At 48.8% G+C, this 14,117-nt stretch overlaps 1 protein-coding gene across 13 annotated transcripts in view; it reads left to right on the forward strand.

Annotated features, from left to right (window-relative positions):
* Positions 1-14,117, forward strand: part of ADK (adenosine kinase) — a 171,840-nt gene that overhangs the window by 17,007 nt on the left and 140,716 nt on the right. For 9 of the 13 annotated variants that reach the window (XM_078782890.1, XM_078782888.1, XM_078782895.1 and 6 more), the window contains one exon: positions 9,737-9,862. In XM_078782890.1, the coding sequence (XP_078639016.1) occupies positions 9,737-9,862 (126 nt within the window). Of the gene's footprint in view, positions 1-556; positions 891-9,736; positions 9,863-14,117 lie in introns of those variants that run through there. The other 4 variants (XM_078782896.1, XM_078782892.1, XM_078782891.1 and 1 more) reach the window with 4 other exon arrangements.

The following is a 14,117-nucleotide window of genomic DNA, read 5'->3' on the forward strand; positions in this document are numbered from 1 at the left end:
CGGCCCTCATATGGTCGTTATTGTCTCTGTAGTCAATGTACGGCCTCATATGGTCGTTATTGTTCATGTTGTTAATGTACGGCCCTCATATGGTCGTTTGCTCCCACAATGCGTGCATTCAGTTAACAAATAATGATTTAACCTCCCACGGACCCGTGATGGAGTTTTGTGGGAATGTAAATGTGCTCCGCCATGTTTTTCACCTCAGTCGATCATCAATGAGAACCGGACAAGACGAGTAGCCGAGTTTGGCGTCCGAAGGGGGTTTGTGTGACGGGTCCATTACTCCCGCTCGGCCTCGTCCCTAAGCCGACCCCGATGGAGTCCATGAATCGAGTCGAGGTGTCCGTTTAATCCATGCAGTACTCGAGGGGCAAAGCTTGGATACTGTCCCGTTAGCTGAGATATTAACAGGTGTGCGCACAGTTCGTACGGTCAGCGTGGAGCAGCCAAAGGCCTGTGTCTGTGTGTCTGGCTCTGGACAGTATTAAATAAATAATTAATTTCGCCGAGTCGGAAAAGAGGGCACGGCCACGAGTGGCGCTTCCTGTCGTCCATTGGTCAGTTTGTTTTAAATAGGGTCGACCCGGCCGAGAAGTGTGTGCAGCGTCCTCTCTGCAAAACGGGGCGTGGTGCGATGACCATATTTGGCGAAGGGGCGGGGCCGATTGGACGAGGCGCCGTTAAAAGAGCGAGCGGACATCGAGAGTTCTTCTCTTTCACTGTGCGGAGGCGCTCGGTGAGGGTGTTGGGGGGCGATGGGGGTAGACTGGTAGAGACCTCGAAGGAATGATGGCGTTAAGGGAGGGTGGCACAGCGTGTAAGCTAAGATGGAGTGGGGCACGGTTACCACAAACACGTGATTTCACTGTAATGGTGATGTGTCACTGGTAAACCGAACTTGTAATATAAGCTAAATGTTTTGTTGTTTTGATTCATTAATTTTGTTCTTCCGCTTGTTTACAGTAACATGAGGAAAACGTTGTTGTAATGCATATTATCAGGGGGGAACTTGTGGGAGTGTGGTCTGAATCCGGGAGTTGGTTGGGAATGGGAAAATTGGGAAGGGGAGTGCGGTTTATGGGGGGAAGAATGGGAATGATTGCAGGGATTTAGGGAGGGGATGTTGGGGAGAGGGAATGGTGGAGGGAAGAAGGGAGGACGTTTAGGGAAAGGGAATGGTGGAGGGAAGAAGGGAAGGCGTTTAGGGAAAGGGAATGGTGGAGGGAAGAAGGGAGGACGTTTAGGGAAAGGGAATGGTGGAGGGAAGAAGGGAGGACGTTTAGGGAAAGGGAATGGTGGAGGGAAGAAGGGAGGACGTTTAGGAAAAGGGAATGGTGGAGGGAAGAAGGGAGGACGTTTAGGGAAAGGGAATGGTGGAGGGAAGAAGGGAGGACGTTTATGGAAAGGGAATGGTGGAGGGAAGAAGGGAGGACGTTTATGGAAAGGGAATGGTGGAGGGAAGAAGGGAGGACGTTTAGGGAAAGGGAATGGTGGAGGGAAGAAGGGAGGACGTTTAGGGAAAGGGAATGGTGGAGGGAAGAAGGGAGGACGTTTATGGAAAGGGAATGGTGGAGGGAAGAAGGGAGGACGTTTAGGGAAAGGGAATGATGGAGGGAAGAAGGGAGGACGTTTATGGAAAGGGAATGGTGGAGGGAAGAAGGGAAGGCGTTTAGGGAAAGGGAATGGTGGAGGGAAGAAGGGAGGACGTTTAGGGAAAGGGAATGGTGGAGGGAAGAAGAGAAGACGTTTAGGGAAAGGGAATGGTGGAGGGAAGAAGGGAAGACGTTTAGGGAAAGGGAATGGTGGAGGGAAGAAGGGAGGACGTTTAGGAAAAGGGAATGGTGGAGGGAAGAAGGGAGGACGTTTAGGGAAAGGGAATGGTGGAGGGAAGAAGGGAAGGCGTTTAGGGAAAGGGAATGGTGGAGGGAAGAAGGGAGGACGTTTAGGGAAAGGGAATGGTGGAGGGAAGAAGAGAAGACGTTTAGGGAAAGGGAATGGTGGAGGGAAGAAGGGAAGACGTTTAGGGAAAGGGAATGGTGGAGGGAAGAAGGGAGGACGTTTAGGGAAAGGGAATGGTGGAGGAAGAAGGGAAGACGTTTAGGGAAAGGGAATGGTGGAGGGAAGAAGAGAAGACGTTTAGGGAAAGGGAATGGTGGAGGGAAGAAGGGAGGACGTTTAGGAAAGGGAATGGTGGAGGGAAGAAGGGAAGACGTTTAGGGAAAGGGAATGGTGGCAGGGAAGAAGAGAAGACGTTTAGGGAAAGGGAATGGTGGAGGGAAGAAGGGAAGACGTTTAGGGAAAGGGAATGGTGGAGGGAAGAAGAGAAGACGTTTAGGAAAGGGAATGGTGGAGGGAAGAAGGGAAGACGTTTAGGAAAGGGAATGGTGGAGGGAAGAATGGGAATGATTGCAGGGATTTAGGGAGGGGATGTTGGGGAGAGGGAATGGTGGAGGGAAGAAGGGAGGACGTTTAGGGAAAGGGAATGGTGGAGGGAAGAAGGGAAGGCGTTTAGGGAAAGGGAATGGTGGAGGAAGAAGGGAGGACGTTTAGGGAAAGGGAATGGTGGAGGGAAGAAGAGAAGACGTTTAGGGAAAGGGAATGGTGGAGGGAAGAAGGGAAGACGTTTAGGGAAAGGGAATGGTGGAGGGAAGAAGGGAGGACGTTTAGGGAAAGGGAATGGTGGAGGGAAGAAGGGAAGACGTTTAGGGAAAGGGAATGGTGGAGGGAAGAAGAGAAGACGTTTAGGGAAAGGGAATGGTGGAGGGAAGAAGGGAGGACGTTTAGGGAAAGGGAATGGTGGAGGGAAGAAGGGAAGACGTTTAGGGAAAGGGAATGGTGGAGGGAAGAAGAGAAGACGTTTAGGGAAGGGAATGGTGGAGGGAAGAAGGGAAGACGTTTAGGGAAAGGGAATGGTGGAGGGAAGAAGGGAAGACGTTTAGGGAAAGGGAATGGTGGAGGGAAGAAGGGAGGACGTTTAGGGAAAGGGAATGGTGGAGGGAAGAAGGGAAGACGTTTAGGGAAAGGGAATGGTGGAGGGAAGAAGAGAAGACGTTTAGGGAAAGGGAATGGTGGAGGGAAGAAGGGAAGACGTTTAGGGAAAGGAATGGTGGAGGGAAGAAGGGAGGACGTTTAGGGAAAGGGAATGGTGGAGGGAATAAGGAGGACGTTTAGGGAAAGGAATGGTGGAGGGAAGAAGGGAAGGCGTTTAGGGAAAAGGAATGGTGGAGGGAAGAAGAGAAGACGTTTAGGGAAAGGGAATGGTGGAGGGAAGAAGGGAAGGCGTTTAGGGAAAGGGAATGGTGGAGGGAAGAAGAGAAGACGTTTAGGGAAAGGGAATGGTGGAGGGAAGAAGGGAGGACGTTTAGGGAAAGGGAATGGTGGAGGGAAGAAGGGAAGACGTTTAGGGAAAGGGAATGGTGGAGGGAAGAAGGGAAGACGTTTAGGGAAAAGGAATGGTGGAGGGAAGAAGAGAAGACGTTTAGGGAAAGGGAATGGTGGAGGGAAGAAGGGAGGACGTTTAGGGAAAGGGAATGGTGGAGGGAATAAGGGGAGGACGTTTAGGGAAAGGGAATGGTGGAGGGAAGAAGGGAGGACGTTTAGGGAAAGGGAATGGTGGAGGGAAGAAGGGAGGACGTTTAGGAAAAGGGAATGGTGGAGGGAAGAAGGGAAGACGTTTAGGGAAAGGGAATGGTGGAGGGAAGAAGGGAGGACGTTTAGGGAAAGGGAATGGTGGAGGGAATAAGGGAGGACGTTTAGGGAAAGGGAATGGTGGAGGGAAGAAGGGAAGACGTTTAGGGAAAAGGAATGGTGGAGGGAAGAAGAGAAGACGTTTAGGGAAAGGGAATGGTGGAGGGAAGAAGGGAGGACGTTTAGGGAAAGGGAATGGTGGAGGGAAGAAGGGAAGACGTTTAGGAAAGGGAATGGTGGAGGGAAGAAGGGAGGACGTTTAGGGAAAGGGAATGGTGGAGGGAATAAGGGAGGACGTTTAGGGAAAGGGAATGGTGGAGGGAAGAAGGGAAGACGTTTAGGGAAAAGGAATGGTGGAGGGAAGAAGAGAAGACGTTTAGGGAAAGGGAATGGTGGAGGGAAGAAGGGAGGACGTTTAGGGAAAGGGAATGATGGAGGGAAGAAGGGAGGACGTTTAGGAAAAGGGAATGGTGAGGGAAGAAGGGAGGACGTTTAGGAAAAGGGAATGGTGGAGGGAATAAGGGAGGACGTTTAGGAAAAGGGAATGGTGGAGGGAAGAAGGGAGGACGTTTAGGGAAAGGGAATGGTGGAGGGAATAAGGGAGGACGTTTAGGGAAAGGGAATGGTGGAGGGAAGAAGGGAAGACGTTTAGGGAGAAGGAATGGTGGAGGGAAGAAGAGAAGACGTTTAGGAAAGGGAATGGTGGAGGGAAGAAGGGAGGACGTTTAGGGAAAGGGAATGATGGAGGGAAGAAGGGAGGACGTTTAGGAAAGGGAATGGTGGAGGGAAGAAGGGAGGACGTTTAGGAAAAGGGAATGGTGGAGGGAAGAAGGGAGGACGTTTAGGAAAGGGAATGGTGGAGGGAAGAAGGGAGGACGTTTAGGAAAAGGGAATGGTGGAGGGAAGAAGGGAGGACGTTTAGGAAGGGAAGGGAAGACGTTAGGAAGGGAATGGTGAGGGAAGAAGGGAAGACGTTTAGGAAAGGGAATGGTGGAGGGAAGAAGGGAAGACGTTTAGGGAAAGGGAATGGTGGAGGGAAGAAGGGAAGACGTTTAGGGAAAGGGAATGGTGGAGGGAAGAAGGGAAGACGTTTAGGGAAAGGGAATGGTGGAGGGAAGAAGGGAAGACGTTTAGGGAAAGGGAATGGTGGAGGGAAGAAGGGAGGACGTTTAGGAAAGGGAATGATGGAGGGAAGAAGGGAGGACGTTTAGGGAAAAGGGAATGGTGGAGGGAAGAAGGGAGGACGTTTAGGAAAAGGGAATGGTGGAGGAAGAAGGGGAGGACGTGGATTAGGAGGATTAGGAAGGGAATGGTGGAGGGAAGAAGGGAGGACGTTTAGGAAAAGGGAATGGTGGAGGGAAGAAGGGAGGACGTTTAGGAAAGGGAATGGTGGAGGATAAGGGAGGACGTTTAGGAAAAGGGAATGGTGGAGGGAAGAAGGGAGGACGTTTAGGAAAAGGGAATGGTGGAGGAAGAAGGGAGGACGTTTAGGGAAAGGGAATGGTGGAGGGAAGAAGGGAGGACGTTTAGGGAAAGGGAATGGTGGATGGAAGAAGGGAGGACGTTTAGGGAAAAGGGAATGGTGGAGGAAGAAGGGAGGACGTTTAGGGAAAGGGGGGAAGGGGGTGGAGGGAATGGGAAGGGAGGGTGGAGGGAAGAAGGGAGGACGTTTAGGGAAAGGGAATGGTGGAGGGAAGAAGGGAGGACGTTTAGGGAAAGGGAATGGTGGAGGGAAGAAGGGAGGACGTTTAGGGAAAGGGAATGGTGGAGGGAAGAAGGGAGGACGTTTAGGGAAAGGGAATGGTGGAGGGAAGAAGGGAGGACGTTTAGGGAAAGGGAATGGTGGAGGGAAGAAGGGAGGACGTTTAGGGAAAGGGAATGGTGGAGGGAAGAAGGGAGGACGTTTAGGGAAAGGGAATGGTGGAGGGAAGAAGGGAGGACGTTTAGGGAAAGGGAATGGTGGAGGGAAGAAGGGAGGACGTTTAGGGAAAGGGAATGGTGGAGGGAAGAAGGGAGGACGTTTAGGGAAAGGGAATGGTGGAGGGAAGAAGGGAGGACGTTTAGGAAAAGGGAATGGTGGAGGGAAGAAGGGAGGACGTTTTGAGAAAGGGAATGGTGGAGGGAAGAAGGGAGGACGTTTAGGAAAAGGGAATGGTGGATGGAAGAAGGGAGGACGTTTAGGGAAAGGGAATGGTGGAGGGAAGAAGTGAGGACGTTTAGGGAAAGGGAATGGTGGAGGGAAGAAGGGAGGACGTTTAGGGAAAGGGAATGGTGGAGGGAAGAAGGGAAGACGTTTAGGGAAAGGGAATGGTGGAGGGAAGAAGGGAGGACGTTTAGGGAAAGGGAATGGTGGAGGGAAGAAGGGAAGACGTTTCGGGAAAGGGAATGGTGGAGGGAAGAAGGGAGGACGTTTAGGGAAAGGGAATGGTGGAGGGAAGAAGAGAAGACGTTTAGGGAAAGGGAATGGTGGAGGGAAGAAGGGAAGGCGTTTAGGAAAAGAGAATGGTGAGGAGGGTGGAGGAGGTTTAGTGAAATGGAGTGGTGGTGGGGGGGAGTAAGGGGTTTATGGAATGGTGGGGAGGGAATGGGGGGGGGGGAGGTGGAGATGTGGGGGAAATAGAATGGGGGGGGGGGAGTAAGGGGTTTATTGAATGGTGGGGGAGGGAGTTTAGGGAAAGGGAATGGTGGGGGGAAGAAGGGAGGATGATTAGGGAAAGGGAATGGTGAGGGGGGTGGAAGGAAGGAGGCTTGGTGAAAGGGAATGGTGGGGGTGAGAGGTGGGGGGAAGTAAGGGGATTATGGAATTGAGGGAGTTCAGGGAGAGGGAATGGTGTGGGGCATTAGGAAAAAATAATGGTGGGGAAAGGAAATGCTGGGGGAAGGAAAGGGTTTAGGGAAAAGGAGTGATGGGGGGGGGGGGGGATTTTAGGGAATGGGGAGGGAGGTGTTTAGGGAAAAGGAATGGTTGGTGGAGGGGGGGGGGGGGAGAAGGAGGAAGGGAGGAGGTTAAGGGAATGGTTATGGAATTTGAATCGTTGGGGGGTAGGGGGGTGGGGTTAGGCATTTGGGTGTCCCATCTGCTGGGATTAGTTTGTGGACATTAAAGATCCCACAGTGTCCTTGGTGGAGGATAGACGAGTTCTCGCCGGCATCCAAATTATAATTTCTGTTCCTGAATTGCTACAGGGAAGGCAGTGGCAAACCAGCATAACCTGTGCCATCAAACCAGCATAACCTGTGCCATCAAACCAGCATAACCCGTGCCATCAAACCAGCATAACCCGTGCCATCAAACCAGCATAACCCGTGCCATCAAACCAGCATAACCCGTGCCATCAAACCAGCATAACCCGTGCCATCAAACCAGCATAACCCGTGCCATCAAACCAGCATAACCCGTGCCATCAAACCAGCATAACCCGTGCCATCAAACCAGCATAACCCGTGCCATCAAACCAGCATAACCCGTGCCATCAAACCAGCATAACCCGTGCCATCAAACCAGCATAACCCGTGCCATCAAACCAGCATAACCCGTGCCATCAAACCAGCATAACCCGTACCATCAAACCAGCATAACCCGTGCCATCAAACCAGTATAACCCGTGCCATCAAACCAGCATAACCCGTGCCATCAAACCAGCATAACCTGTGCCATCAAACCAGTATAACCCGTGCCATCAAACCAGCATAACCCGTGCCATCAAACCAGCATAACCCGTGCCATCAAACCAGCATAACCCGTGCCATCAAACCAGCATAACCCGTGCCATCAAACCAGCATAACCCATGCCATCAAACCAGCATAACCCGTGCCATCAAACCAGCATAACCCGTGCCATCAAACCAGCATAACCCGTGCCATCAAACCAGCATAACCCGTGCCATCAAACCAGCATAACCCGTGCCATCAAACCAGCATAACCCGTGCCATCAAACCAGCATAACCCGTGCCATCAAACCAGCATAACCCGTGCCATCAAACCAGCATAACCCGTGCCATCAAACCAGCATAACCCGTGCCATCAAACCAGCATAACCCGTGCCATCAAACCAGCATAACCCGTGCCATCAAACCAGCATAACCCGTGCCATCAAGCCAGCATAACCCGTGCCATCAAACCAGCATAACCCGTGCCATCAAACCAGCATAACCCGTGCCATCAAACCAGCATAACCCGTGCCATCAAACCAGCATAACCCGTGCCATCAAACCAGCATAACCCGTGCCATCAAACCAGCATAACCCGTGCCATCAAACCAGCATAACCCGTGCCATCAAACCAGCATAACCCGTGCCATCAAACCAGCATAACCCGTACCATCAAACCAGCATAACCCGTGCCATCAAACCAGTATAACCTGTGCCATCAAACCAGCATAACCCGTGCCATCAAACCAGCATAACCTGTGCCATCAAACCAGTATAACCCGTGCCATCAAACCAGCATAACCCGTGCCATCAAACCAGCATAACCCGTGCCATCAAACCAGCATAACCCGTGCCATCAAACCAGCATAACCCGTGCCATCAAACCAGCATAACCCATGCCATCAAACCAGCATAACCCGTGCCATCAAACCAGCATAACCCGTGCCATCAAACCAGCATAACCCGTGCCATCAAACCAGCATAACCCGTGCCATCAAACCAGCATAACCCGTGCCATCAAACCAGCATAACCCGTGCCATCAAACCAGCATAACCCGTGCCATCAAACCAGCATAACCCGTGCCATCAAACCAGCATAACCCGTGCCATCAAACCAGCATAACCCGTGCCATCAAACCAGCATAACCCGTGCCATCAAACCAGCATAACCCGTGCCATCAAACCAGCATAACCCGTGCCATCAAACCAGCATAACCCGTGCCATCAAACCAGCATAACCCGTGCCATCAAACCAGCATAACCCGTGCCATCAAACCAGCATAACCCGTGCCATCAAACCAGCATAACCCGTGCCATCAAACCAGCATAACCCGTGCCATCAAACCAGCATAACCCGTGCCATCAAACCAGCATAACCCGTGCCATCAAACCAGCATAACCCGTGCCATCAAACCAGCATAACCCGTACCATCAAACCAGCATAACCCGTGCCATCAAACCAGTATAACCTGTGCCATCAAACCAGCATAACCCGTGCCATCAAACCAGCATAACCTGTGCCATCAAACCAGTATAACCCGTGCCATCAAACCAGCATAACCCGTGCCATCAAACCAGCATAACCCGTGCCATCAAACCAGCATAACCCGTGCCATCAAACCAGCATAACCCGTGCCATCAAACCAGCATAACCCATGCCATCAAACCAGCATAACCCGTGCCATCAAACCAGCATAACCCGTGCCATCAAACCAGCATAACCCGTGCCATCAAACCAGCATAACCCGTGCCATCAAACCAGCATAACCCGTGCCATCAAACCAGCATAACCCGTGCCATCAAACCAGCATAACCCGTGCCATCAAACCAGCATAACCCGTGCCATCAAACCAGCATAACCTGTGCCATCAAACAAGTATAACCTGTGCCATCAAACCAGCATAACCCGTGCCATCAAACCAGCATAACCTGTGCCATCAAACCAGCATAACCCGTGCCATCAAACCAGCATAACCCGTGCCATCAAACCAGCATAACCCGTGCCATCAAACCAGTATAACCCGTGCCATCAAACCAGTATAACCTGTGCCATCAAACCAGCATAACCCGTGCCATCAAACCAGCATAACCTGTGCCATCAAACCAGCATAACCCGTGCCATCAAACCAGCATAACCCGTGCCATCAAACCAGCATAACCCGTGCCATCAAACCAGCATAACCTGTGCCATCAAACCAGTATAACCCGTGCCATCAAACCAGCATAACCCGTGCCATCAAACCAGCATAACCTGTGCCATCAAACCAGCATAACCCGTGCCATCAAACCAGCATAACCCGTGCCATCAAACTGTTTGAGCAACATTGACGCTCTGTGACGAATATGGCTGATCTAATGTTGATGATTATTATGTTGCCGTTACAAACTGAACAGCTTTGCCAACAAGAAAGTTGATGCAACTCAGAACCTGGAAGCAAAGGACAGCGTTGAAGAGTCGGAAGATCGCCGTGTCTGTGAGATTGACTGCAAGACGGACGCCGGTGAAATGCCTTCCCTCACGTAAGTTTGAACCACGGGTGGGGTTACCAGGGTTGGGGATGACAGAAGGGGTATGTAATTTGTGGACCGTTGTGTGGAGTTAAAGGACTTGGAAAAGGAGAGAAGCTTGAAAATGTGGAGAACGTCATTTTGCTAACGTGGGGTTTGCTTGTTTAGGTTTTCTCTGAATAACCAGGTGTGAGTGGTGATACTGTTACCTCTGGTTCATGATTGTGAACATTTATAAAATGCCCTTTAATCCTACTACACATATTCATACGAGTGAGCTGTGTACGTGTGTGCGGACTCCTTTTATTTGATTACTACACAATTCCATAACCCTGGGCCAATTTCCCCAAAAGTTGCTCTACCGCATTATTTCCGCACAAGAAAGGTCAACATAATTGTAACTGGAACGGCACTCAGTAGAGAGCATACAGTACCTCCGCCAGGTGAACAGTTTACATTTTGTATCCCACAGTGGACCAGAAAATCACAATACAGAATGACATTTAATCAAAATCATCCGTCCACAACTTTTGGAGATATTCTGCTACGTATCGTTTTTGTCCATATCTCGCAATGGTGAAGAATATTTAAAAAAATAACCACCTTTAGAGGCCATTTTTTTAGAGGCCATTCAAAACCCTAACCCTAACCCTAACCCTAACCCTAATCCTTTAGAGGATCACTTAAAAAATTCTACTTGTGCCGGATCTGAATCCGGATCTTCACCAAAATCTAATCATTTCGTCCGTCTCACATATGCTACCTTCTGCCAAATTTCGTCCGAATCCGTCCACAACTTTTTGATATCTTGTTCACAAACAAACAAACAAGAAATATGTCATACATAGCACGAAATCCCAAAAATAAGTTGTTGTCCTCTGATGATCTCAAAATTAATTGGTGGTTGAATGCAGTGACCTGGTATGCAAATCGTCTTAAAATTTCAAGTCAATCAGATGAACATTTAGGATTTTAGAAATTTGGTCTATGTTGACCTTTTGGCCTATGTTAACCTAAAAATACTTGGTTGATTTCAGTGACCAGATATGCAAATCCTCTTAAAATTTCAAGTCAATCAGATGAACATTTAGGATTTTAGAAATTTGGCCTATCTTGACCTTTTGGCCGATGTTAACCTAAAAATACTTGGTTGAATTCAGTGACCAGATATGCAAATCCTCTTCAAATTTCAAGTCAATAGGATGAAAATTGAGCATTTTATAAACTTGACAAAGTTGGTGACCTTTGGCCTATGTTGACCTTTTGACCCCAAAAACAATAGGCTTCCTGCTTATGACCAACCCTACCATTTGGTGAATTTTCGTGGATTGGTTGACAATTGTGATCTGTGGGCGACTGACATACATACAGACAGACAGAATAACAGACAGAATGAAAAATCACTCGTAGAGTGACACTTGGCAAAAGAGAACAAAGCAGAATGGCACTCAGTAGAGCATTCTTTTGACCTCTTAAATAATTGGTGGTTGAATTCAGTTAGCGGATATGTAAATCTGATTCAAATTTCCAGTCAATCGGATGAAAATTGAGGCTTTTAGAAATTTGAAAAAAGTGGTTTACCTTTGGCCTATTTTGACCATTTGGCCTACCCTGATCTCCAAAATAGTTGGTGGTTGAATTCCGTAAGCCGATATGTAAATCGTATTCAAATTTCAAGTCAATCGGATGAAAATTGAGGATTTTAGAACTTCAAAAGAAAGTGGTTGACCTATGACCTACGTTGACCTTTTGGCCTACGCCGATCTCAAAAATAGTTGTTGGTTGAATTCAGTGTGCCGATATGTAAATCTTATTCAAATTTCAAGTCAATCGGATGAAAATTGAGGATTTTAGAAATTTGAAAAAAGTGGTTGACCTTTGGCCTATGCTGATCTCAAAAATAGTTGTTGGTTGAATTCAGTGTGCCGATATGCAAATCCTATTCAAATTTCAAGTCAATCGGATGAAAATTGAGGATTTTAGAAATTTGAAAAAAGTGGTTGACCTTTGGCCTATGTTGACCTTTTGACCTCAAAAATATATAGGATTTTGTCGGACCACGAACTCTACCATTTGGTGAAGTTTCGTGGATGGGTTTGAAATTTTGACCTGTACGCAAGTATAAGTGAGCAGACAGACAAACACACACAAACCGGAGTGATCAACATACTTGAAAAAAAAAATTTTTTGCCAAGTAATAACGCACAAGACCAACCAATATACTTGAAAATTTTTCGATTTGTGCAAGTAACAAACAAACAGACAGGGGTGAAAACATAACCTCCATCCACCTTTGGTGGTGGAGGTAAAATTTTTAATTATTAATCATATTGAAGTTAAAATATGAAATAACAGCGTTTGGGATGATCGACCAGGAGAGGGGCGGAGCTTGCTGTGGACTTCATCCCTAACCCATCATTTCCAGTCGTACTCGAGTGTCTTTTGTGCCTGAGAAAGTGGTAAAGTTTCTGGCAACCCTGGACTCTGACTGTGCTATGGACATCAGCTCACGTGTCCTAAAAACCTGCTCTGCTGCACTTGTACATCCTCTGTGCCCTTTGCTCCCTGTCATTTGCGTTGGGTCATCTTCCATCTGCTTGGAAATCAGCCATTGTCTGTCACTGCATTACATGACTAGAACGGCCCTTGGTAGAGCGCATACCTCCGCTAGGCTGAACAGTTTACGTTCTGTATCCTAACTGATAGGCCGGATTTGCATTCGGACCTGAACCAAAATCTAATCGGCTCGTTCTTGTCACCTAACCAACCTATCCACCGAATTTTGTCATCAGCGAACAGCTCATCCTTCAGACAGGTAGGCTGCAGCCTTTTCCCTCTCTTCAGAATTGAAGAAAAATCACAATCTGGTCAAACACTTGGAACATGTCTTTCAATCCTTGTGACTTTCTTGTGACTTTTGAGGGCCTTTCACTTGTAAGGCCCTTTCACCCACTCACCGCAGGCAGGTTGGTGGTCTTTCTATCTTCTACCAACTCCTCTCCGGCATTGCCCCCCCAGCTGTCTCTGTGCTCTGTCCCCCAAATATTTCTACAGGTCGCACAAGATCTGCCTGCAACCCTCTTATGGTGAAATTGCCAAAATCAAGACTCTCTGCTCACCTTCACTCCTTCATTCCTCTTTTCTCCCGCCTCTGGAACAAACTCCCTCACTTTCTTCAATCCCTCTCCTCCCTCAAGGTCTTTAAAACAGCTGTTCACCACCATCTCTTATCTTCCCCCATCCAAAACCTTGATCTTTTCTACCCCCGCTAATTCACCCCAGATCCACTTATTTGAAATACCGACTTCTTTCCTGGAAGTCCAAGCTGTGTCCATGTGTTTTCTACCTCTCCCACATGCCTCCCCCCCCCCCAAGCCCTCTCCCTCCCACAAATCTCCCGATGTCCCTGTTATCTGCTGTTGTACTTGTGTGCTTCCCTCTCTCTCCCCATCTTGTCTCCCGCTCCCTTTATCTTATGTTTTATGTGTCCGTTTGTCTTTTTGTGATTCATGTTAGCTCTTACATGAGCCTCGATCTTGTATACAAAAAAAAAAAAATCTTGACCAATCTCACGCTCTCACTATCTCTCTCCCAAAGGACCATCTGGTAAACCCTCCTATCTACTTTTTTAACAATTCTCTTGAGGAAGTTGTCATTCAAACTCCTGGGTCTCACTATCAGCCATGATCCTTCTTGGGGAAAATCCCATTTCTCGGCTGGCTCCCCTGACTCGCATCTTGCTTAGGTTGACGCCGTGGAAATCAAGGCTTTTAAGGATATTGGAAACTCCAACGATGATGCTGAGACCATGGGCCTATCTGTCACTTCGTCATCGCAGATTGATCGGTGGTCTCTGTCTTCTACCGCCTCCTTTAAGGCTTGCACCCTCTGCTCTTTACGTACTTTGTTACCCCCCCGCACCCCCCTCCCAACTCCCCTCCCCTCTCTACAGTTTTCTGTATGGCACACACGGTCCACCATCAACCCCCTTCTCCTGAGATTTTCCTTCAGGTATCCATCTTGTCCACCCCATGCATCCTATCGTGCCTCCTCATTCCTCCCCACACCCATTGTTTGTCCAAGTGTCCCTCTATCTTGGCCTGCCACTCTGCTGTTGGTGTTCCCACCCTACACTCTCTCTCAACTGTTCCTTTTGTCCTGTTGTCCTGATCTGTTCAATGTACCAATACAAGCTCTTCCACGGGCCTCGACTATACAAAAAATTCAGCTTATGTGGGATGCGTAACTAGCTGTCACAACTTCTGTT

The sequence above is a fragment of the Myxine glutinosa genome, chromosome 8 (genome assembly GCF_964187855.1).
Source record: "Myxine glutinosa chromosome 8, kmMyxGlut1.1, whole genome shotgun sequence".
In the NCBI taxonomy this organism is placed as follows: domain Eukaryota; kingdom Metazoa; phylum Chordata; class Myxini; order Myxiniformes; family Myxinidae; genus Myxine; species Myxine glutinosa.